The sequence below is a fragment of the Chlorocebus sabaeus genome, chromosome 20 (assembly GCF_047675955.1).
Source record: "Chlorocebus sabaeus isolate Y175 chromosome 20, mChlSab1.0.hap1, whole genome shotgun sequence".
Lineage (NCBI taxonomy): Eukaryota > Metazoa > Chordata > Mammalia > Primates > Cercopithecidae > Chlorocebus > Chlorocebus sabaeus.
The window spans coordinates 109,414,672-109,440,826 of NC_132923.1; the positions used below are offsets into that span (position 1 = coordinate 109,414,672).

At 49.5% G+C, this 26,155-nt stretch overlaps 1 protein-coding gene across 2 annotated transcripts; it reads left to right on the forward strand.

Moving 5' to 3' along the window:
- The first annotated feature begins 4,626 nt into the window (after positions 1-4,626).
- On the forward strand, positions 4,627-13,563 carry IFI6 (interferon alpha inducible protein 6). Of its 2 annotated transcripts, none has more exons than XM_073007634.1 (5): positions 4,627-4,730; positions 7,493-7,594; positions 8,199-8,276; positions 8,359-8,508; positions 13,260-13,563. In XM_073007634.1, the coding sequence occupies exons 2-5, from the start codon at positions 7,525-7,527 to the stop codon at positions 13,448-13,450; spliced, it is 489 nt and encodes a 162-aa protein (XP_072863735.1). In that variant the 5' UTR covers positions 4,627-4,730; positions 7,493-7,524; the 3' UTR covers positions 13,451-13,563. The 2 variants fall into 2 exon arrangements, with proteins under 2 accessions (XP_072863735.1, XP_007978003.1); XM_007979812.3 differs by lacking the exon at positions 13,260-13,563 and adding an exon at positions 10,245-10,654.
- The last annotated feature ends 12,592 nt before the right edge of the window (positions 13,564-26,155 follow it).

Consider the following 26,155-nt stretch of genomic DNA (forward strand, 5'->3'; position numbering starts at 1 on the left):
AAAAAAAAGACATACAACTCAAAAGATATTGCCATAGTTAGCTGAGCAGGTTGGAGTGCAGAGGTACAATCACAGCTCACTGTAGCCTCGACCTCCCAGGCTCAAGCAATCCTCCCATTTCAGCCTCCTGAGTAGCCGGGACTGCAGGTGGGCACCACCATGCTTGGCTAATTATGGCAGTATCTTCTGAATTGTATGTCCTTTTTTTTTTTAGACAGGGTCTTGCTCTGTCTTGGAGTGCATGGAATGCAATGGTGCAATCTCAGCTCACTGCAACCTCCACCTCCCAGTTCAAGCAATCCTCCTGCCTCAGCCTCCCAAGTAGCTGGGGAGTTGTATGTACTTTTGATGTAAGAAATTCAGGTTTTTAGAGGGTGGGTTAATAGGTGCAGCAAACCACCATGGTACACGTATACCTATGTAACAGACCTGCACGCTTTGCACATGTATCCCAGAACCTAAATTAAAATTAAAAAGAAGAAAACAAAGAAATTTAGGTTTGAAGGCCTGGTGCAGTGGCTCATGCCTGTAATCCCAGCACTTTGGGAGGCTGAGACAGGTGGATCACTTGAGGTCAGGAGTTCAAGACCAGCCTGGCCAACATGGTGAAACCCTGTCTCTACCAAAAATACAAAAATTAGCCACGCATGGTGGCACATGCTTGTAATCCCAGCTACTTGGGAGGCTGAGGCAGGAGGATCACTTGAACCTGGGAGGTGGAGCTGCAGTGAGCCAAGATCATGCACTCCAGCCTGGGCGATAGAACCACATCTCAAAAAAAAAAAAAATAAGGGGGGGGGGTGTTTGAAAACCAGAGGTGGACCATGATATTGTGAAATAGATATTTGAAATAGGTAATGAAGCCTCCATAAAAAAACAAAAAGACAGGGTTCCAAGAGTTTCCCAATAGCTGAACACATGGATGTTCCTGGAGGATGCTGTGCCCATTCCCCCACCCCTCATTTCCTGGCATACAATTCCTAAAATCCTTGGTGTCTCCAAAGTGATGCCTTTTGTATACTAATGATTTCGTATTTGTTTATTTTTTAGAGATGGAATCTCACTGTGTTGCCCAGGCTGGACTTGAATTTCTAGGCTCAAGCAATCTTCCCACCTCAGCCTCTTGAACAGCTTGGACTATAGGTGTATGCCACCATGCTTTGTATACTAATGATTGACTGATGGCTAGCAGTCCCTAGATAGCTTGAGGATAGGGCTGGTCACTGGGAAGACCAAGGCAGGGTTAAAGGGTTGGAACTTTCAGCTCCACCCACTGAAGGGGAGAAGGACTGAAAGTTAAGTAGATCACTAGTGGCCAATGGTTTAATCAATCATTCTTATGTAATGAAGCCTCCATAAAAAAAAAAAAAAGACAGGGTTCTGAGAGCTTCCCAATAGCTGAACACATGAATTTTCCTAGAGGATGCTGTGCCCATTCCCCCATACCTCACCCAACACATCTCTTCATGTAGCCTTTGTAATTTCCTGTAGAGTAAACTGCTAACTGTGTTTCCCTATGCTTTAGGAGCTTCTCTAGCAAATTAATCGAACCCAAAGAAGGGGTTATGGGAATCCCAACTTGCAACCAGTCGGAAGTTCCAGAAGCCCTGATTTGTGTCTTTGAGGGTCAGTGTTGAGGAGTCCCTCAACCTGTAGGATCGATGCTCTCTGCAGGTAGACAGTGTCAGAATTGAATTGGAGGCTGGGCACAGTGGCCCATGCCTGTAATACCAGCACTTTGGGAGGCTAAGGCAGGCAGATTCCTTGAGCCTAGGAATTTGAGACTAGCTTGGCCAACATGGCAAAACCCCATCTTTACAAAAAATACAAAAATTAGCCAGGCATGACAGTGCACCCCTATAGTCCCAGCTACTCGGGAGGCTGAGGCAGGAGAATGCCGTGAAACCGGGAGGCGGAGCTTGCAGTGAGCCGAGATCGCACCACTTCACTCCAGCCTGGCTGACAGAGTGAGACTCCGTCTCAAAAAGAAAAAAAAAAAAAGGCACATTAGGTTGTTTTGGGTTTTTCTTTCCTCTTAACTGTGTGGCAGGTTCAGGCCACAAAACAAGCTATGCTGCCACCTCTGATTATATGATCCAAAGATGCAATGTTGCTGGATGTATCTGTTTAAAGACGGATAATGATTCTGTAGGGAGGAAAAAAATAGGATTCTGTAGAGAGTCTCTGAAAGTCCACATAGGAGAATTGCAGTTAGGATTCTTAGGATTCTGGAGTAAGGCTATGGTTACTGTGGTCCCTTTGGGAAAAGAGGCCCTGATGTGCCACTGAGCCCCAGTAGTGACTATGCATCTCACCACTGGATGCCAGGTAGCTATACATCTTCAGCTGGGTATTATCAGAAAGGTAGAGCAGCAATTCCATATGTGATGGAAGCCAGGCTCATTGGCTCATGCCTGTAATCCCAGCACTTTAAGACCCTGAGGCAGAAGGACCACTTGGAATCAGGAGTTGGAGAACAGCATGGGCAATGTAGTGAGACCTCCATCTCTAAAAGAAATATAAAAATTAGCTGAGTGTGGTGGCACATGCCTGTGGTCCCAGATACTTGGGAGGGTGAAGTGGGATGATTTCTTGAGCCTAGGAAGTCAAGGCTGCAGTAAGCTATGATTGTACCACTGCACTCCAGCCCGGGCAACAGAGTGATACAATCATACCCTGTCTCTAACAAACGAACAAACAAACCAACAAAACAACAAAGAGGCTGGGCACAGTGGCTCACACCTGTAATCCCAGCACTGTGGGAGGCAGAGGTGGGTGGATCACCTGAGGTCAGGAGTTCAAGACCAGCCTGGACAACATGGCAAAACCCCATCTCTACTAAAAATACAAAAAAAAATTAGCTGGGCATGGGGTGCATGCCTGTAATCCCAGCTACTCGGGAGGCTGAGGCAGGAGAATCGCTTGAACCCGGAAGGCAGAGGTTGCAGTAAGACGAGATCACACCATTGCACTCCAGCCTGGGGGACAGCGCAAGACTGTCTCAAAAACAAGAACAATAACAACAAAAAACAAAGAACAAAACAAAACAAAAAATAGATGATGGAAATGGTATATTTAAGGCTGAGCAAAAGGGGTCTAAAAGGCATGAGTAAATTAAATAAACGGGGAGCTCAGAGTCCTGTGGCACCCAACTCTGTCTCTGGGTTTTCTCCTTGACCCACATGCATGGCCTCATGGAGTGTTCCCAGCAACCAACAGATAATGGAGGAAAGGAGTTGAACCCAATTCACAGATAAGTCAGTATAATAATTTGGTACCAGCTGGAAATGGACCACTCTATTACAGCTCCAGTTGGAGGTGGCCCTGAATAATAGTGAATCCTCCCAGGGGGCAGAACTAGGAGCAGTATACCGTGTTGTTCCTTCTGTATGCAGAGAGACAGAGAGAGATGGACTGAGGTACAGGCATACACCAATTCCTAACAAGTGGCCAATGTCTTGGCTGGTTGGTCAAAGACACAGATGGAACAAGGTTGGAAGATTGGGAATAAGCAGGTGTGGGTTGGGGCATAAGAATGAACTCTGAATGGGCATAAAGCACGAGGATCTCTGTGTCTCATGTTAATGCTGACCAGAGATCACCTGCTGCAGAGGAGGCTTTACAGCCTGATGGCCAGGATGTCCCATCCCGTGGACGTCAGCCAGCCTCTAAACTCAGCCCCACTATTGCCTTGCAATAGACCTATGAGTGTCTATTGCAAGGTAAGGATGGGAGTTAGAAATGAGTCCAACAACTTGGGCTCCCTCTCACAAAAACTGATCTGGCAATTGCCAAAATATAGCCAATCTTCCAGCAGCAGGTAGCAATATGGCAAAATTGCTCAATGAGAATAGCTAGCCATCTGGTGGCAGGTCAATTATTTCAGACCCCTTCCACTTGGGAGAAGGCAATGATTCATCCTTACCGGAATTTCTATGTTTTCCAAATGGAGGTTGCATTTCTGGCCTATAGTGCTTCAAGCATCACCAGCCAAAGGCTTTAAAGAATGCTCAGTTCATTACCTAGGGCCAGAGGACCCATCTTGAAACTCAAGATGTATCATGATGGCCACACGAACACAGGCTTCACTGGTCTTACCATATGCCCCTGCCACAGAAGCAGCCAGCCTGAGAGACAATGGAACAAAGTGACTTAATTTCTAAAGTTCTGGGGGATTATAAACAGCATATGGTATGTCACATGACTACTGTGGGATTGGAAAAAGATCATGTAAATAGAGCACTTTGCACAGATCCTGGCATGCAGCAAGTGCTCAATAAATGGTAGGTGTTGTTTATTAGTTGGATTGAAGGGTGAAAGGACTGTGTGCCCCAGGGGGAGCTGGTGATCAGGCTTCACTAAGCCCAGTATGGCCGTAGCTCTCACCATAGTGTGACATGCTTTGAATACCCTTAGGGGCTCCAAATGTCCTCAGCTTGAAGTGTATTTTTCTGCCAGCAGGCAGCACACAAATGCTTCTGCTGGGCGGAGCTGGGAGAGAGGGGAAAATGAAACTCTGCAGAGTGCAGGGGCTGGGAGAGAGGGGAAAATGAAACTGCAGAGTGCAGAAATAGAAACTCCGGCAGGGATTGGCTGCCTGGGGTGAGACGTGGGAGGATCCGCAAGCGATGATAAAAAGCCAGCCTTCAGCCGGAGAACCGTTTACTCGCCGCTGTGCCCATCTATCAGCAGGCTCCGGGCTGAAGATTGCTTCTCTTCTGTCCTCCAAGGTAAACTCAGGAGCTATGAAGTGTGGGCATCAAGCTGCCACCCTCTGCCAGGCTGCCTGCCTGCCTGTAAATCTCATGTTCTGAGAGCCAGGAGGCCCCTTCTCCAGGGAGCAGCATCCCTGGGTCCCTTTTAGTGCCCTGGGCTGGGACTTGTCTAAGAGGCTGGGTTGGAGATTTTAGGGAGATTGGATACAAAACCCCAAGAGGCACGAGACCCAGGTTACAGGTGCAATATCAGCGATCTGTGGCCTTAGCCCTGTCACCTCTTGGAACCTTAATTGCTTCCTCTGTAAAAGGAAGGTTAAGTTGCCTTACCTGCTCAAAGGACTGGATGATTTTAGAAGCCCCTTTATTATAGGATCCAATGTGACAGTGAGTTCATCTTTGAGGATAGATGAAGCCATCTGGAATGGTTGTTAAAAATGTGGGCTTTGGGGCCGGGGCCGGGCGCGGTGGCTCACACCTGTAATCCCAGCACTTTGGGGAGGCCAAGGTGGGAAGATCACGAGATCAGGAGTTGGAGACCAGCCTGGCCAACATGGTGAAACCCCGTCGCTACTAAAAATACAAAAATTTGCCGGGCATGCTGGCACATGGCTGTAATCCCAGCTACTCGGGAGGTTGAGGCAGGAGAATCCCTTGAACCTGTGAGGCGGAGGTTGCAGTGATCTGAGATCACGCCACTGCACTCCAGCCTGGGTGACAGAACGAGACTCTGTCTCCAAAAAAAAAAAAAAAAAAAAAAAAAAAAAAAAAAAAGTGGGCTTTGGGTATTAGCCAATTGTGGGTTTAAACCCTGACTTTTCCATGACCTGGCTAGGCAGCCTTGGGAATATTACTTAACCTCTCTGAGCTTCAGTTCCTTACCTATAACATGTGGTTGATAACAATGGTACCGACTTCATGGTATCATTATAGATACAAGTGGACTGCATGCCATAAAGTGCTAAGTACTCAATACTTGAGAGGAGTTTCTTGTTTTTCTTTTTAATTTAAGGAAATGGCATTGAGCTGACAAAGGTCACGTTAGAGGTGAGTTTGAGGGCATACACATTTTCCAGTTTTGTGGTATAAAGGAAAGAGCATAGATTCTGAATTTTGACAGTCTTGAATGTATACCCATGTTGCACAATTTGCTGTGTGATCTTTATCCCTTGTGATATTGTAAAATATATTTTTTCATCCCCCAGTTGCTGGCATACAACTCCTAAAATCCTTGGAATCTTCAAAGTGATAAATATCTTTTGAGTGTTAACTGTCTAATAAGTTGAGTGATGGCTGGCATTTCCTCTGGGGAGGGGAGAGGGGCTGCAGGTAAAGCTGATTACCAATGGGCAATGATTTAATCAGTCGTGCCTATGTAATGAAGCCTCCACAAAAACACAAAAGGACAGGGTTTGACGAGCTTCCAGATAGCGGAATACAAAGAGGTTCCCAGTGGGTGGTGCTTCTGGAGAGGAATGGAAACTCCATGCCCTTTCTCCCATACCTTGCCCTGTGCATCTCTTCATCTGGAGCATTTGTAATATCCATAAGGAATCAGTAAATGTGGCTGGGTGTGGTGGCTGACGCCTGTAATCCCAACACTTTAGGAGGCTGAGGCAGGCAGATTGCTTGAGCTCAGGAGTTCAAGACCAGGCAACATGGTGAAACCTTGTCTCAAAAAAAAAAAAAAAAAAAAAAGCTGGGTGCGGTGGTGCATACTTGTAGTCCCAGCTACTCTGGAGGCTGAAGTGGGAGGATCACTTGAGCCTGGGAGGCGAAGGTCGCAGTGAGCTGAGATGGGGCTGCGGCACACCCGCCTGAGCAACAGAGTGAGACCCTGTCTCAAAACAACACAAGATCAATTTTTTTTTATAGAAAGAAACCAGTAAATGTAAGTAAAGTGTTTCCCTGAGTTCTGTGAGCTGCTCTAGCAAATTAATAAAACTGCAGAAGGGAATTGTGGGAACCCCAATCTATAGTCAGTCAGAAGCACAGGTAAAACAACCTAGGGCTTTCAATGGGCAGTCTGGGGGACTGAACCCTCAACATGTGCGATCGGCCACTATCTACCCATAGTGGTGTCAGAATTGAATTTGGGGACCCTCAGCTGGTGTTCACCAGAGGACTGATTGCTTGCTTGCTGGTGGGGAGAAACCCCCACACATCTGCTATCAGAAGCCTCTTGTACAGTGAGGGAAACTGAGTTTCTTTTTCCACACACCCTTCCGTACTTTCTTTCTGAAAAAAATTAAATCGATGTGAGGCCAATGTTTGGTGCCTGTAGATATTCAATGCATTGTAAGAATGAGTTTATCTTTAAAAAAAATTTTTTTTTAAAGCAAATTCTATGTGTCAGGCACTGTTCAAAGTGCCGGGGATACAGCGTGGAACAGTTACTAAATTCACAAGTACCCTCTGAAATAGACTCTATTAATACCCTAATTTTTGAAATAAATAAACTGAAGCCCAGAGAAGCAAAGTACCCTGGTATCCTGCCCAAGGTCACTTGGGTACAAGGCCAAGAACAACCACAGTCATGATACTGACATCTGCGGAAAACACCGTGCGAATCCGCACACCCACCGGTTGGGGCAGGGACATCTCTGCCACTGATGCGGAAAGGAAACGGATTCCCGAGGCTCCTGAGAGGGATCCTGGATTCCGTTCACCGCACCTCGCTGCTTTTTACTGATTCAGTCGGAATTGGAAGGGAAAACAACGGAGCTGATGAGCTCCAAAAATGCTCCGGTGACCATCACCCTCTCACCTATTCGCAGGTCTAGCGACGGAGCCTGCGCGCGGCGCCACCATGCGGCAGAAGGCGGTATCGCTTTTCTTGTGCTACCTGCTGCTCTTCACTTGCAGCGGGGTGGAGGCAGGTGAGAATGTGGGTAAGGGTGCAGGTGAGGGTGCCGGTAAGGATGCAGGTGAGGGTGCCGGTAAGGATGCAGGTGAGGGTGCCGGTAAGGGTGCAGGTGAGGGTGCCGGTAAGGGTGCCGGTAAGGGTGCAGGTAAGGATGCCGGTAAGGATGCGGGTAAGGTTGCAGGTAAGGGTGCAGGTAAGGGAACAGATAAGGGTGCAGGTAAGGGGACAAGTAAGGAGGCAAATAAGGGTGCTGGGGGATGGGAGGAGGGTGGGATAAGGGAGAGAGTTTCAGGGTCCCGAGTGTAGAGATTCTGGCGTGCTTCTGTAGAGACCCTGTCAGGGTTCATTTCAACGGACAGTGCAGGGTTGGTGTCGCCAGAGTCCCAGATTCAAATCCCACTACTATGTTCATTCCTCCATCCTACCGAAATTTATTCAATGCTAGTTCTGTGCCAGGCTCGGCGCCCAGGGAAAAGTCCCTTCCCCTCTGTGAGGCTCTCTGAGTACGAGAGCGGTGGCCCCCGCCTCCAGGAGTGGTCCTGAGCATCAGACACAGAGCAGGGGACCCCTGCGTTCCACCCCAACACCCCCACTACGCTTTGTCTGCTCTCCCGCAGGCAAGAAAGAGTGCTCGGAGAGCTCGGACAGCGGCTCCGGGTTCTGGAAGGCCCTGACCTTCATGGCCATCGGAGGAGGTGGGTCTGGAGGGGGAGAATCTCGGGCAGGTGGGGCGGGCCTCTGCCGAGGTCGCTCCCTCACCCGCTCCTGTCCCTCCAGGACTCGCGGTCGCCGGGCTGCCTGCGCTGGGCTTCACCGGCGCCGGCATCGCGGCCAACTCGGTGGCTGCCTCGCTGATGAGCTGGTCTGCGATCATGAATGGGGGTGGCGTCCCCGCCGGGGGCCTAGTGGCCACGCTGCAGAGCGCCGGTGAGTGCGGGGCCTGGGCCCCTGGTAGAACGTTCTTTAATATTATTTTCATCATACATATGGGGAAACTGGGGCACTCAGGAATTAAGTAATTTACTCAAGCAATTAAGTAGGTTACCAGGAATTAAGTGATTATTTATTTATTTTGAGACGGAGTCTGGCTGTGTCACCAAGGCAGGCTGAAGTGCAGTGGTGTGATCTCGTTCACTACAACCTCCGCCTCCCGAGTTCAAGCGATTTTCCTACCACAGCCTCCTAAGTAGCTGGAATAACAGGCACACGCCACCACGCCAGGCTAAGTTTTGTATTTTTAGTAGAGGTGGAGTTTCACCATGTTGGCCAGGCTGGCCTCAAACTCCTGACCTCAGCTGATCTGCCCATCTCGGAGTCCCCAAGTGCTGGGATTACAGGTGTGAGTCACTGTGCCCGGCTAGGAATGAAGTGATTTACTCAAGTCTGCCTGCTAGTTTAGAGCAGAGCCTAGATTCTGACCCAGTCAGTAGGATGCCAGAAAGCCCGTTCTCAGTCTCAGAAGCTGGGTGCCTCGCTGATGCTTTGGCCAAATCACAACAAGCCTCAGTTCTCTCAGCGGTGCGTTGGGGTGATCATCCTCAGTTTAACGTATTTTGAATCTGCTCAATCTCAGAGACCACAGTAGCAAAGAAATGTGGTAGAGTAACTCAAATCAATCTCACACCAAACGTGGTCTTGACTTGCACTTTTTGAACACCATGGAGGGAACAGATACAGAGCTCACAGTGACTCTTCTATCTATCGATTGATCAGTCTGTTGATCTACTTATCATAGATAAAGGTCAAAACAAGGTCTCACACTGCCAGGCTGGAATGCAGTGCATGATCACAGTTCACAGCAGCCTGGAACTCCTGGGTTCAAGCTATCCTCCTGCCTCAGCCTCCCAAGTAGCTGGGACTACAGGCGCATACCGCCACCACGCCAGATTTTTTTTTTTTTTTTTTTTTAGAGACAGGGTCTCATTGTGTTACCCAGGGTGGTCTTGAATTCCTGGGCTCAAGCAATCCTCCCACTTTAGCCTCCCAAAGTGGGAGATTGCAAGCATGAGCCACTGTGCCGGCCCAGAGTGACTCATAAAAAATGGCCTCACTTCCCTCTCTGTCCTCTCTCCCCACCCTACCCCCACCACTCTCTCTCGCTCTGAGGCCTCCAAAATCCTGGAGAAAACCAGGATTTTGCCTTTCTGAACCTTGTATTTTCTCTTCTCTCAATTCTGAATGGCAAAAGCCCAAAGAACCAGCCCAAAATAAGAGAGCCCTGCTCAGAGGGGGCCACACCCCTGCAATGGGAGGGGAAGAGTATGGGCAAGCCCAGGGACACCTCTGGGCTATAAAACAGTTGTCCTCTCACATGCCACGTAGCTGTGACAAGATGAAATGATCCCCGGCTTGTGAACCCCCCACACCCACACAGGGCTCCATGAAGGTGGCTGTTGGCATGATTAATAACATGGCATTTCCATGGCAGACATCCAGTGAAGGAGCCATTATTTTTGCCTTTTTCATTACAGAAACACATCTCTGATGTGGGATGTCAAGGCAAGGTAAAAATGGGACTCACTTTGTGGTAGTGCCATCCCCTCTCAGGGCCTCTGTTTCTCCATCTAGAAATGAGGAGCTGGACTCAACCAATGGTTTCCAGACATCTGGATTCCCGGGCCTGGCGCTTGGGCCCCACTGACTCATCTGTGTTTGCTTTACAGGGGCTGGCGGCAGCAGCATCGCCATGGGTAAAATAGGTGCCCTGCTGGGCTACGCCACCCACAAGTATCTCGATAGTGAGGAGGATGAAGAGTAGCCAGCAGCTCCCAGAACCTCTTCTTCCTTCTTAGCCTAACTCTTCCAGTTAGGATCTAGAACTTTGCCTTTTTTTTTTTGTTTTTTTTTGAGATGGGTTCTCACTATGTTGTCCAGGCTAGAGTGCAGTGGCTATTCACAGATGCGATCACAGTGCCCTACAGCCTCCAGCTCCTAGCCTCAAGTGATCCTCCTGTCTCAACCTCCCAAGCAGGATTACAAGCATGTGCCGACCCCGCCCAGTATCCAGAACTTTCTCTATCACTGTCCCCAACAACCTAGATAAGAAAACAGAATAAACTTCTTCCAGAAAACACTTTGTCCTGCTGTCAATCATGTTTGCAGTGAGAAACCCAAACAATCTGGCTCTGGCCTGTGCCATCCACACACCCCCATTCCCATTTTCCCTTCAAGTCAACCACAGCTCCTGGAACACAACCAGTCGATTTTGTTTCTGGGCCTTAGCAAATGTTGGTCTCTCTACCCGGAATGTCTTCAGAAGCTCATGTGCCTGAAAAACTCCTTTCTATCCTTCCAGACTCAGTTCAGACATCCCCTTCTCCGGACTCCTGCCTAGCAGGGCCTCCTGTTTAAATGGACAGACTCGATTCCACAGGGTGCTTGGGGAGGCAGAACTCAGTTTCTTATCACTGAGAGGAGCTTCCAGGTACTTCTCTGATTAGGCAGAGATGGAGAAGCCAGGTCTCTATTCTCTCAAGAAGTGCTAGTGATCACCCTCAGATGGAGAATAAACTCAGCCCTTTGCTCTGAGGAAAGGGTGTAACAGCAGCTTTTCCAGGGCTCGGCAAGGCCCCCGTTTCCTCATAGGACTCTGGGGATAGGGAGAACAGTTTGCATATGGAGTTCATAGCCCTTCTGAATAGGAAGGAAAGGACAACCCAAACGCATAGGAAGCATTCCGTAAATGTCAGTTATGATTGATTAAGGACTTGCCTAAAACAAAGAGGAAACAGCCAAGTGACAACCAGGAATTAGATCATATGACTTTAGAGTCAGGGTTTACTCTCTGGGGCTCACAGACCATATTCTTCGTTTCTTCCAAAGTTGGCACCAAATTAGGGTCTCTGCCCTTAGAAGAAGCCCCCTCCACTTATTCCCTTGGACAGCATCAAGGCCAGAGAGATGGACAGCTCTGCCCTGGAATTTTAGATCTGAGGCCTCAGCAGGCCTCAGGCTGAATGACACTGGAAATGACCAGTTCTTTATAGGGAGATTCCACCTTCCCCAGGATCCCTTGGGACCGGCCTGTGCGGGATAACTCCTTGCCTTCATTCTGCAAGGGATGGCGGGGTCTAAGGACACCACAGTGGATGGGACCCAGTTCCCACCTACTTGGGGCTTATGGTGCACTGAGGACCCCACCTTTTCCTTCCCTGTCACCACCTCCCACCCCTATCTCCTTTCACCCACCCTCACCCTTGCCAGCTTTCAGGGACGACAATCATCCCATCCACAAAGCCTGTGGCAGAAGGGTGAACACACACCAGAATTCACTATCACAAGTCGAGAGATGCTCAATGCACTTTTAAGTAATTAAAATTTTTCTTGAGGCAGAGTCTCACTCTGTTGCACAGGCTGGAGTGCAGTGGCGTAATCTTGGCTCACTGCAGCCTCTGCCTCCCAGGTTCAAGCGATTCTCCTGCCTCAGCCTCCCAAGTATCTGGGATTACAGGCACCTGCCACCACCTCCAGCTAATTTTTGTAGTTTTAGTGGAGAAGGGGTTTCGCCACGTTGGCCAGGTTGGTTTTGAACTCCTGACCTCAGGTGATCCACCTGAGGATCACTCCCAAAGTGCTGGGAATACAGGCATGAGCCACAGCGCCTGGCCTCAATACACTTTTAGATGCCTCCCTGGCAGCAACCTTCAGAGAGATACATGGCTGAGTCCCGGCCCAGCTCCAGGACTGAGTCACCTCAGACAAGTTAAGTACAGTTCCCTTGTTTTTGTTATTGTTTGAGACGAAGAATCTTGCTCTATTGCCCAGGCTGGAGTGCAGTGGTGCGATCTTGGCTCACTACAACCTCCACCTCCTGGGTTCAAGCAATTCTTGTGCCTCAGTCTCTCAAGTAGCTAGGATTATAGGTGTGCGCCACCATGCGCTGCTAATTTTTGTATTTTTAGTAGAGACAAGGTTTCACCATGTTGGCCAGGCTGGTCTCGAACTCCTGACCTCAAGTGATCTGCCCACCTCGACCTCCAAAGTGCAGGGATTACAGGCATGAGCCACCGTGCCTGGCCTGCTTCCTTGATTTCGAAACTAGGGTGAGGGTGTTAGATATCGTGGTCTCCAGAGCTTCCTCCTCTAAAACATCTGCTGAGCCTGAAGCACATGCTTCTGAGTCCCCTCAGCCCTGTCAGATCCTGGCTTTCTGAGGATGAATTTTATTTTTGGAAGCAGCCAAAAGCCACTCTGTAGTGCCAACTTCGGTGACTAAAGTGGGTGATGGTGTGGGGCGATGCCCATGTTTGGTCACAAATGAGGGTAACTAGAAACTAGCAGGGTTTGTCTCTACCCCGTCTCTACTAAAAATAGAAAAATTAGCCGGGCGTGGTGGTGCATGCCTGTAGTCCCAGTTACTTGGGAGGCTGAGGCAGGAGAATCGCTTGAACTCAGGAGGTGGAGGTTGCAGTGAGCCAAGATCACCCCATTGTACTCCAGCCTGGGCAACAGAGCGAGACTCTGTCTCAAAAAAAAAAAAGAATCCACAAATAGATCCCATCTCTGACTGCCAACGTAGAGGCCCTCTGATCGCATCACTTTCCTATGGACCTGTTTCCCACTTTGTAAAATGGAGAAGGGAAGGAGTTGGACTCTTGTCCAGACCTAGAATGTCTTGCTCAAGTGCTCAAGTTAGGAGTGTCTTGCTCTTAAATAAAAAAAATTTTTTTTTTTTTGAGACGGAGTCGTCGCTCTGTCGCCCAGGCTTGAGTGCTGTGGCCGGATCTCAGCTCACTGCAAGCTCCGCCTCCCGGGTTTACGACATTCTCCTGCCTCAGCCTCCCGAGTAGCTGGGACTACAGACGCCCGCCACCTCGCCCGGCTAGTTTTTTGTATTTTTTTTAGTAGAGACGGGGTTTCACCGTGTTAGCCAGGATGGTCTCAATCTCCTGACCTCGTGATCCGCCCGTCTCGGCCTCCCAAAGTGCTGGGATTACAGGCTTGAGCCACCGCGCCCGGCTAAATAAAATATTTTAATCTAGGGATTTCCTTGTTCTTTAAGAGCCTTTCAGGACCCCCATACCCTTGAATCACCATTCTCCCGGTAGGGGCACTCACAATTTCATGGTGCTATGTGCTTATCTGACCACCAGGTGGCAGTACAGTCCTATCTTGGAATCCATCAGCCCTCATCAGCCTTGAGCAGCTCCACAATCACCAACAGCCCTCCCTGGGGCAGGCCCCACCAAGGTTAGCTAGAGACGGAAATGAATAGACCTTGCCCCTGCTCAGCAGCAGGAGCTCCTGAAGCTCACGAGTGGTCCATCAGAGAATCCTTCCAGAGCCCACCTCCTCCTCTCTTCTCCAAGTCCTCAGTCCTATAATTTGGGCATCTCCAAACTCCTGAGCACAGCACTCAGGATTCTCTGCAGTCAGGTCTCACCTCCAGGTTCACTGCCTGCGCTCCCAGACCCAAGTCACAAGGATGAAAGTTAACGAGAGGAGCACGCCACACGCACTTCTTGGCTGGGCAGCAGAGGGGGTTGCTGGGAATGAGGCATCACTAGATTCTGCCTGGAAAGGGGGGTCTGGGCCAGCTGAGGGCCTGGGGCAACAGTAGCTGGAGGCTGCCGAGGCAGGGGAGGCCTGTGGCTTCCTGTGAAGAACAGAGGAGCCACTTCCTTTAAGCAGATGGCTAGGGGAGGGGTGGAAGATGAGGGAGCATGAGCTTCCTGGCTTAGCAGGAGGAAAAGGGGTCCCAGGAAGGCCCCTTGAAGAGGCCCACAACAGACTTCTCTTTCCCTCCTTCTGGGTCTCCATGGAACAGACAGCTGAGACAAGGTAAGGTCACAACTGTGAAGTTCTGTGCCATGAAGCCACAGAAAGGATAGTCAGGTTAGGGGATAGGCTCATTTGTAGAGGCTAGTAAAGAAATGGAGCCTTGGTTATTCCAAAAAGCAAGTCCAAGCACCTACCCCCCAGTATCCAAGTCCCAGTCTCCGGTCTCAGAACCCAGCCCCAGAAGTCCAGCCCCAAGTACTTGGCCTCAAATATCCAGCTCCCATTTCCCCGCTCCAAGCACCAGTTCCCAGAGAAACGTCCAGTGCCAAGTCAGAAGCTGGCAGGGGCCCAGTGGTTCATTATCTGTGTGAACAAATGGCGTGGCCCCACGGGAGAAATTTTTTTTCTTTTTTTTTTGAGACAGGGTGTTGCTCTGTCACCCAGGCTGGAGTGCAGTGGTGCAATCATGGCTCACTGCAGCCTTGACCTCCTGGGCTCAAGTGATCCTCCCACCTTAGCCTCCCAATTGGGACCACAGGCATGGACCACCACATCCAGCTAGTTTTTTTGTTGTTGTTTTTATTTTGTTTTTTTGTTTGTTTGTTTGTTTGTTTTTTAGATGGAGTCTCACTGTCACCCAGGCTGGAGTGCAATGGTGCAATGGGGTGATCTTGGCTCACTGCAACCTCCACCTCCCAGGTTGAAGTGAGTCTCCCGCCTCAGCCTCCTGAGTAGCTGGGTATGCGCCACCATGCCTGGATAATTTTTGTATGTTTAGTAGCGACGGGGTTTTGCTATGTTGGCCAGGCCTGTCTTGAACTCCTGACTTTAGGTGATCCGCCTGCCTCAGCCTGACCACAAATTCTTGAGGAACCAGTAGAGCTTGCCTCCCAGCACCCACAGCTACCAGGGCACAGCGTGGTTTAGCTGCTCCAGGTTCTGATCTGCAGAAGGGGTGGGGGTCTTCACTCAGCCATGATCACTCATCCTTGGAATCCACCAAACTAAGCCCATTTCTCCTTCAATCTTTCACACTTGGGTCAAAGGCACCTCCAGGCATGCAGATGCCTAGGCCAGACACCTTCCCAAAGGCTTTTCCCCCTAACTTTTCAATGATGGCTCCTTCTGCACTCTTTGGTTTTCACTCAAATGTCACCTCCTCAGAGAAGCCCTCCCTGACCACCTACTTTAAAATTGCCTCCTTATTTCTCTCTACCACAGTAATTGCCAACTTGTCTGCCCCTCGGAATCACCTGAGAGCTTAAAATTGTACTGATACCTGTGTCTCACTCACGGTGTGGGAACAGCTTGCTCTAGCATGTCACCCTTTTAATTTTCTGTATAAAGCCAGTAAAGACATAGAGACTTGGTGACCACAAGAAGTAGGCCCAAGTACCCAACCCCAAGTACCCAAGTCCAAGTCCTCAGCCTCAGAGCACAACTCCAAACACCCAGGTCCAAAGGTTTACATATATTAACTCTTTTCATCGTTGCAATAATTCTCTCAGGTGTTCTTAGGATCTGCATTTTACAGATGAAGAGATCAAGGTACAGAGAGGTTAAATAAGTTCCCTAAGGCAAGCAGCTAGCAAGTGACAGGACAAGGATTTGAACCCAGAGTCTGCCTCTGTAGAACAGTGCCTGGCATCCAGAGGGGCTCAATAAATAATTGTTCAATGAATAAATGACTTAATCTTAACACCCTCTGCCTCACCCACCCCCATTTTCAATCCATCAACCCACCTGCCTGAGGATTGTATCTTCTAATTATTTATTGAGTCTGTTCATGTCCCACCCACGGTAGCCTCCCTCTCATCCAGCTTACTACCTTCCATGCTGGAGGGCACCTCCTAGGTGTCCCTGTGTCCACTCTTACTCCCATGTCCACTCCTGTCTATTCTCCACACAGAGGTAGGGAGATTTTAAAACACTAAGTATCCAGTGACTGCCCATAGCACTTAGAAGAAAATTCTATTTCCTTACTATGGCCTCCAACGTCTTAAATAATTCACTCCCCTAAACCTCCAGAGCTTCATCTCACTCCGTTTCCTTTCCCTTATTTTCCAGCCTGCTAGCCTCATTGCCTTTGCACAAGCTCTTCCCTCTGCCTGGAACACTTGTTGCTTCAGGAGTCGGCTCATGTAACTTCTCCAGGGACCTGAGCCCCAATCCAAATTAGACACCTGGTTATTGTAGCAGCCTGTATCTCGCCGTCCCAGAATTAATCATGACTGCAATAAAAACAATGGCATGAACATTCGTTACCATCAGGCTTCCACCCTAGATTATGAGCTCCCTGAGGACAAGCAGAAGGTTCATCTTTCTTTATAGCCAGAGCCCAGTACAGCGCCTGGCACACAGGAGGCACCCAATTACTTTGGCTGAGTGGATAGACATACATACAGACAGATGGATAAATGGCTGGAAGAGGAGTGATTGAATAAATACATTTCAAAATGCCCTGGCTGCGTTTCTTAGAGCAGTTATAATGCGCGCAATTCACATGGGAGTTATTTTCACCCTTCGAGGGCCACTGGTACCCCCGTCGCATTTCCCAGGCAAGGCCACTGGGCGGGGCATCCGGGGCTGGCTGGGTGACGTCACAGAGGGGCGCGTCCAGAGCCGGCCCTGACTTCCTGATTGGCAAGCGCGGTGGCTACACCCACTGCCGCAGCCGTCGGAGTCGAGATGGTGGCTGTGGCTGGCGCAGCTGGAGGCCCGGCCTCCGCGCAGACGGCGGTGGCGCGGTGGGGCGGCCACGCGGGCTTCAGCGCGTCAGGGTTGTCCGGGTCACGTTCATGAAACTGGCGAGGTGGAGACCGGGCGCCGAGCGGTTGGCGAGGCTCGCGCGGTTCCGGGGAGCAGTGGGACGGCGAAGGGCTAGTGCGCTGCGGCTGGACCGCTCCCCGCGGCGGGCCGGGCACAGGGTGTGACCGGGCCTCCGGGCGCTCGCTGCAGCGCGTCTATTTCGGGGCCTCTGACCTCAGCGAGGAAAGTCCCAGAAACACAGCCCCACCCTCCCCCGCACCCTCCTTGACACGCTCGCCTCTTCCCCACCACCCCAAACTCAGACCCAGAGGAACTGCGGGAAACTAGGCGCCTGCAGACGTGGTTTCTTGGCCCTAACTCTGTGTAACCCAGAACAGGAGTCCATGCCTCCTGGACGTTAGTCCGCTTATCTGTAAAATGAAGCGACACCTGCGTTAGATGATGCGCGGTAGGAAGTACCCTGCACTAGGGGTGCTAGTGCTAGGTGCTCCAGGGTTACGAGTTTCTTCCTAATCCTGCCACTGATGTGCTCTGTGTCTTACAGCAATTTCACTTAACCCCAGGGGGCGAGGCTTCCCCCATCCTAGGGTGAATCCATTGTCTTTCCAGCTCCAGGGTCCTGGGGGCCGGGCCTTCTTGAATCATGGAGTCAGTGGCCAGCTAAGAGCAGGCACCGCCTCCTGGTGTCCAGGCTCTTGCCTTTCTGAGCCCTCACCCTCTTCTTTCCCCATGCTCCCCACCTCCCAGCTCAGGGCCCTCTAACCTGTCTCTTCACTTCTCTAAAGTTCCTCTGACAAGTGAGTTTGCTTATCCTCCCTGATGGCTCGAATGAGGTTGTGCCTAAGATGGCTGGGCTCCCCAGAGGCTCTGTGAGGTTTCAGTCTGCTGAGACCTTAAAGGGCATCCCAGGACAACCTTCCTGCATGTTCCTACCAAGGTTGAGTCACTCCCCTGCACAAAACCATCAGTGGCTCCGTATGGCCCTCAGGCCACTTGGCAAGGCCCACAGGCCACAATACCAAGGTCTCTCTTCTCAGCCAAGCCCCCAGCCAGGCTCTAGCCAGACTCAACTTTCAGCTGTCTTTCCTCTCTCCCAGTGACACAAACCTCTGCTGGGATCATTTCTTCCCTGAGTCATCCCCTCACAAATTTTACCTGGCTAACTCCTCATCCCTGACCATCATGGAAGAGGGTGGATCCTGACCCCTAAGGTGGGTCTCAGTTCACTTGAGGACTGGTGAGTGACTGCTGACCTCACTCAGCGCAACCACTCCCCTTCTTGCCTCCTTCCCTCTGACCATGTTGAACTTTCAGCTCCTTGAAAATACATGTCTCTCTTGCCTCTGAGCCTTTGCACCTGTTGTTCTCTCAGACCTAAACACTCATCCCTTCCCTACTTAACTGGTATTTGTCCTTCAAATCTCAGTTTAGGGCCAGGCGTGGTGGCTCACGCCTGTAATCCCAGCACTTTGGGAAGCCAAATCGGGCGGATTACCTGAGGTCAGGAGTTCAAGACCAACCTGGCCAACATGGCAAAACCCCATCTGTACTAAAAATACAAAAATTAGCCGGGCATGGTGGCATGCACCTGTAGTTCCAGCCACTCAGGAGGCTGAGGCAGGAGAGTCGCTGGAACCCAGGAGGCAGAGGTTGCAGTGAGCCGAGATTGCACTACTGCACTCTAGCCTGAGTGACAGAGCAAGACTCCATATCAAAAAAAAAAAAAAAAAAAAAAATCAGTTTAGAAGTCAGTTTCTCTAGGGGTTGGAGGTTGGAGTTTCATGAGCAGCCCTTGCAATATGGAGCACACACTTTCCTGGCAGTATTTAATGTCTCCCCGTTAGAATGTAAGTTATGGGTTGGCAGTGGTGGCTCACACCTGTAATCCCAGCACTTTGGGAGGCCAAGGTGAGATGATTGCTGGGGCCAGGAGTTCAAGACCACCATGGACAACATAGCAAGACCTCATCTCTACTAAAAAAAATTTTTTTTTTTTTTGAGATGGAATTTCACTCTTGTTGCCCAGCCTGGAGTGCAATGGCCTGGTCTCGTCTCACTGCAACCTCCGCCTCCCGGGTTCAGGCAATTCTTCTGCCTCAGCCTCCCAAGTAGCTGGGATTACAGGCATGCACCATCATGCCTGGCTAATTTTGTATTTTTTTTTAAGTAGAGACGGGGTTTCTCCATGTTAGTCAGGCTGGTCTTGAACTCCTGACCTCAGGTGATCCACCCACCTCAGCCTCCCAAAGTGCTGGGACTACAGGCATGAGCCACCATGCCTGGCCTCTACTAAAAATGTTTTAAAATTAGCTGGGCATACTGGCATGCAACTGTAGTCCCAGCTAATCGGGAGGCTAAGGCAGGAGAATCACTTGTGCATAAGAGGTTGAGGCTGCAGTTAAGCCAAGATCAAGCCATTTGCACTCCAGCCTGGGCAACAGAGCAAGACCCTGTCTTTAAAAAAAGAAAAGAAAAAGACTTGAGTGTGGTGGCTCATGCCTGTAATCCCAGCACTTTGGGAGGCCAAGGTGGGTGGATCACCTGAGGTCAGGTGTTCAAGACCAGCCTGGCCAACGTGGCGAAACCCCATCACTACTAAGAAAAATACAAAATTTAGCCAGGCATGGTGGTGGGTGCCTGTAATCCTAGCTACTCGGGAGGCTGAGGGAGGGAGAATCTCTTGAACGTGGGAGGCGGAGGTTGCAGTGAGCTGAGATTGCACCACTGCACCCCAGCCTAGGCGACAGAGTGATACTCCGTCTCAAAAAAAAAAAGGGCCGAGTGCTGTGGCTCACACCTGTAATCCCAGCACTTTGGGAAGCTGAGGTGGGCTGATCACCTGAGGTCAGGAGTTCAAGACCAGCCTGACCAACATGGAGAAACTCCATCTCTACTAAAAATACAAAATTAGCCGGGCGTGGTGGCGTATCCCTGTAATCCCAGCTACTTGGGAGGTGGAGGCAGGAGAATCGCTTGAACCCAGGAGGCAGAGGTTGCAGTGAGCCAAGATCGTGCCTTTGCACTTCAGCCTGGGCAACAAGAGGAAAACTCTGTCTGAAAAAAAAAAAAAAAAAAAAAATGTAAGTTACAGGAGGGTAAAGATGCCTTGTCACTATATCTCCTAATGACAATGATGGCCACAGGCCCTGGCCCAAAATAGAATCTCAATAGGAGTTTATTGAATTAATGAGCGAGTGAATCTCTACCCAGTGCTTGTCCAGTCCCTGCTTACATACCTCCAGAAGCAGGGAGCTCACTACTCTTGAAGCAGCCCACTCCATTTGCAATTAGAAGACCTCTAATTCCTGCCCACCCCCAACCATTGCCCAAGAGATTCCCGGGAGCTGAGGCCCAGAGAGAGTGATTACCTTGCCTGAGGTACTTGGTGCAGAGCCAGGACCTACTCAACTGTCCTGAGGGCATGTGCAGGCTCACCTGGCCCTGAAAGAGCCCCTAGGTGTCAACACTGGCCAGATCCCCCACAGCCTGGATCTATTTGTAGGCCTGGGACTTGAGACGCCATCACAGCCCATTTCCCTTTTGCCCAGGAGCAGCCAACCAGCATCTGCTGAATACAGGGATAGCAGGTCCCCAGTCTGGGAGTGGGGAGGCTAAGAACGAAGCACTTTCAGGTAGCCCTGGACTTCTGTTGCCCCATTGAACCCCCATGCCAGTCCTATAAAGCAGGAGTTGCTCTTCCCATTTTACAGATGCACAAACTGAGGTGCTAGTTACCTAAGATAACACAGCAAGATAGTGGCAAAGCCAGGTCTAACTTCAAAGCCTGACCTCTTTCCTCTGCCCCTCAGTTTGGTGCCTCTTGTCTACTTGCCCTACTTCCAGGCCAATTCTTTCTTAAGCCTCATGAGGTCCTGAAGTGTCCTATGGCTTTTGTTCCCCAGGCTGGGTCCCGCCCACAGTGAGGACTCACCAACTGTGCTTTGGCAGCAGCTAAGAGCTGGCTGAATAACAGGAGTCATCCCTTCCATCTGTACTTGGTCACTCCCTAAAATTGCAGGGAGACCCAGACCAAATTAGGCAGTGGCTAAGGAGGGGTTTTGGAGAGGCCAAGCCCCTGAAACTAGGCCGGGCCACCTATTTGCTGTATCACCTTACGTCTGTTTCTTTCATGAAGCCTCAACTTACCGTCTATAAAGGGGGCGAATTATCCTTTCTCAGGGCCTCTGTGTGCAAGGATTCAGGAAAACTGCTCTCCTCTCTGCCAGGCCACCTCACCTTTGCACCTTCACCTTGAGGAACAGATCTCCATCCCACCCTCCGGCCAGGGTCTCTTTGTTGGCAGAACTCCAGCATAAACTGCACATAACCTGATTATTGATGGGGGCCACAGATCCGGGGTTGGGCAGGCATTGGGTTGGGGGCCCAGCTCCCCAGATTCAGCCCTTCCTGGCCTTGGTTCCTGCTGGGGAACAGGCTGTCATCTTGTCTGCTTCCTCTTCTTTCTGTGGCCTTTGCAGAGCCATTTCCCAGGGGGTTCTGCCTCTCCTGCCTCCTTCTGTCTCCTCCTCTGTCCTCCCACCCTTCTTCCTCACACAGTGTTTATCCGCGCCTACTTTGGGCCTGGCACTTGGCTCGTGGAGCTGAATAAGCTCAGGGCCTGTCCTTGCAAAGCTCACAGTTTGGTGGGGGAAAACGGACAAGGAAACCAAGTTACAATTTATTCACCCATCCCAAATCCTATTGCCCTCCCTGCCACTGCCCTCACCCCAGCAGTCTGTGCTCCACGCAGTAGCCTGAGTGATCCTGTTAAAACGGAGGTCAGAACATGTCACTCTTTTGCTCAACCCCCGCCCCCCCATGGCTCCTGGTGTCAGAGGAAAAGCCAGTGTCCTTGCTGTGACCTACAAGGCCCTGCATGATCTACCTCACTGCCTCCCACTCTCCGCTCTGATCACTCCCTTCCAGCTGCACTGGCCGCCTTGCTGTTTTTCAGCATGCCAGGCGTGGGCCTGCCTCAGGCCTCTGCATTTGCCCTTGGTCCTGCCAGCCATGTCTTCCCCCAGGTAGCCACATGGTCTCCCTTCCTTCACTCGGGTATCTCCCCCTCATCTAGGGGCTTCCCTGGCAGCCCATCTAAATATTACCCCTTAGTTGCCTTCTGCTCTTTTACCTGCTTTATTTGTTTTCTTAGCCACTACCAAATGATGTATAATTATTGATTTTCTTTTCCCTACAAGAGCATAAATCCCATGAGGTCTACTGAGGTTCCCCACCCCCAAAAACAAACAAAAAAGGACAGAAAGAGAGAGAAAGAAAAAGAATGCCAGAAAAATTCTGGAAAAAAAAAGAAAAGGCAACACTCACTGACTACTGTTAGTTAACAATATTTAAAGCCTCAAAAATTAAAACAACTTGGGGCTGGACGGGGTGGCTCACACCTGTAATCCCAGCACTTTCGGAGGCCAAGGCAAGTGGATCACTTGAGGGCAGGAGTTGAAGACCAGACTGGCCAAAATGGTGAAACCCCCATCTCTAAAATACAAAACTTAAGAGCCGGGCATGGTGGCTCACGTCTGTAATCCCAGCACTATGGGAGGCCGAGGCAGGCGGATCACCTGAGGTCGGGAATTCGAGACCAGCCTGGCCAACGTGGTGAAATCCTGTCTCTACTAAAAATACAAAAATTACCTGGGTGTGGTGGTGTGCACCTATAGTCCCAGCTACTTGGTAGACGGAGGCGGAGAACTGCTTGAACCCGGGAGTTGGAGGTTGCAGTGACCCGAGATCGTGCCACTGCACTCCAGCCTGGGCAACAGAGTGAGACTCCGTCTTAAAAAATATATATACAAAAATTAGCTAGATTAGCCTGGCCTGGTGGCAGGCAGCTATAGTCCCAGCTACTCAGGAGGCTGAGGCAGGAGAATCGCTTGAACCCAGGAGGCAGAGACTGCAGTCAGCCGAGATCATGCCACTGCACTCCAGCCTCCTAGACAATGGAACGAGATTCCATCTCAAAAAAATAAAATAAAATAAAAATAAATAAATAAATAAATAAACAAACAAGGCTGGGCATGGTGTCTCACACCTGTAATCCCTGCACTTTGGGAGGCCGAGGTGAGTGGATCACTTGAGGTCAGGAGTTAGAGACAAGCCTGGCCAACAGGGTGAAACCCGGTCTGTCTAAAAATATAAAAATTAGCCAGACGTGATGGCGGGTGCCTATAATCCCAGCTACTTGGGAGGCTGAGGCAGGAGGATTCCTTGAACCCGGGAGGCAGAGGTTGCAGTGAGCCAAGATCAAACCACTGCACTCCAGCCTGGGCAACAGAGCAAGACTCAGTCTCAAAACCAAACAAAACAGAACAGAAAATAATAATTAAAACCACTTGGTTTGTTTCAGGAAGCAACAAACAGACCAATGGACTATAATAGAAAGTCCAGAAATAGACCTAATTGCACGTGAGAATTTAGTGTTTGATAAAGGTGTCCTCTCAAAGTGGAAAATGGACTCTTTAATAAATAGTGTTGGGACACCTAGGTAGCCAACTAAGAAAAAAAAAATTAGATCCGTGCCTCACACTGAGCACCAGGATGAGCTCCCAAGGGATAAAATATTTAAATTTTAGAAAGATCAAAATAAAGCCATAAAGGCATTAGAGGAAAACATGAGAGAATTTATAATCTCGTAGTGGAGAAAGTTTAACCATGACTCAAAAATCAAAAAGCTGTAAAAAAAGATTGATAAAGTCAACTATATAAAAATCAAAAACTTCTGCAAGGAAAAACACTGTAAATCAACATATAAGACAAATGACAAACTGGGGGAAATATTTGCAACTCTGATCACAGACAAGGGAACATCTCACTTATTTAGAAAGAAGTCCAGGAAATTGATTAAAAGGACCAACAATCATAGAAATAGAGGCCTAGGCTGGGTGCGGTGGCTCATGCCTGTCATCCCAGCACTTTGGGAGGCCAAAGTGGGAAGAGTTCAAGTGGGAGGCCACTTGAACTCCTGAGGTCAGGAGTTCAAGACCAGCCTGACCAACATGGAGAAACCCCGTCTCTACTAAAAATACAAAAAAAATTAGGTGGGCGTGGTGGCACATGCCTGTAATCCCAGCTACTTGGGAGGCTGAGGCAGGAGAATCGGTTGAATCTGGGAGGCGGAGGTTTCGGTGAGCCAAGATCATGCCATTGTACTCCAGCATGGGCAACAAGAGTGAAACTCCATCTCAAAAAAAAGAAAAAAAGAAATAGAGGCCTAACATATGAACTGACAGTTCCCAGAAAAGTAAATATAAATGATTCTTCAACACATGAAAAGAAGCTGAAACTCAAAAGAAATGCAAACCAGAAAAACTAGACTGGGGTATTGCTACCGTTTGAATGTTATGCCCCGAAAAGCAGTGCTGGAAACTTAACCCCAATACAACAGTGTTGGGAGGTTGGGCCTAAGGGGAGGTGTTAGGTCAAGAGGGTTTCACCCTCATGAATGGATTGGTGGTGGTGTCATAGCAGGAGTGGGTTTGTTATTTTGGAAACAAGTTCATTATAAAAGGGCAAGTTCAGTTCCCTTTTCCTGTCTCTCACCCTGTCTTTGCCCTTCCACCATGGGATGACACAGCAAGAGGGCCCACGCCAGATGTGGGCCCCATGATCTTGGAATTCCCAGCCTCCAAAACTGTGAGCCAATGCATTTCTGTTTATGATTATCCATTCTGTGGGATTTTATTATAGCAGCCCAAAATGGACTAAGATACCATGTCTTATCAGTTTGGCCAAAAAACCCCCAAAAGCTGAATAACATATTCTGTGAGTATTTCTATGAGGAAATAGTACTATTCTCACACATGTTCTCACACATGACTGTCACGTGTGTGAATATAAATTGGTAAAAGGGCATTTTGGCAAAATCTATCAAAATGCATTCAGATAACCTACTTTTGGGAATTTGTGCTTCGGATAGACTTGCATGAGTAATAAATGATGTATGTATAAAGTGATTCTCTGCAGTAGTGTTTCCAAGAGCCAAAGACTGGAAACAACCCAACTATCAATTAGTAAGGGGCTAGACTAGGTAGAGCACAGTCCATCCATAAAATGGAATATTATATGCCTACAAAAAAGAATAAGGGAGATCTGTGTGTTCTAGTAGGGAAAGTTTTATAAAGGATACTAAGGGCCAGGTGCAGTAGCTCACGCCTGTAATCCCAGCACTTTGGGAGGGCGAGGCAGGTGGATCACCTGAGGTCTGGAGTTTGAGACCAGCCTGGCCAACATGGAGAAACCCCATCTCTACTAAAAATACAATTTAGCCAGGCATAGTGGCGCATGCCTGTAATCCCAGCTACTCAGGAGGTTGAGGCAGAAGAATTGCTTGAACCTAGGAGGTGGAGGTTATGGTGAGCCGAGATTGCACCATTGTACTCCAGCCTGGGCAACAAGAGCGAAGCTCCATCTCAAAATGAAATAAAATAAAGGATACTAAGTTTGGCCAGGCACAGTTGCTCACACCTGAAATCCCAGCACTTTGGGAGGCTGAGGCGGGTGGATCACTTGAGGCCAGGAGTTCGAGACCAGCCTGTCCAAAATGGTGAAACCCTTCTCTACTAAAAATACAAAAATTAGCCGGGTGTGGTGGCACATGCCTGTAGTCCCAGCTACTTGGAAGAGAGAATTGCTTGAACCCAGGAGGCAGAGTTTGCAGTGAGCCAAGATCGTGCCACTGCACTCCAGCCTGGTGACAGAGCGAGACTCCGTCTCAAATAAATAAATAAATAAATAAACAAACAAACCATATACTCTCCTGCTCAGAAACCTTCCAGTGGTTTCCTATCACATTGATAATAAAACCACATATCCTTCCTGTAGTGGACAAGGCCCACCAGTGTGAGCACATCCCTCCAGGACAGCTCTCAGTTCATCTCCCCTCGCTCACTGTCTTCCAGCCACACCTGCCCCCAGGCAGACTCTCGCCTCGGGGCCTTTGCACTCATGGTTCCCTCACTTTATTCAGGTCACTGCTAAATGTCACCTCTGCAGAGAGGCCTTCTTTCACCTGAAAAAAAAAATTCCTTTACGCAGGCCTGACCCCTGATTGCCAAGACGTTCTAGCCCCTTC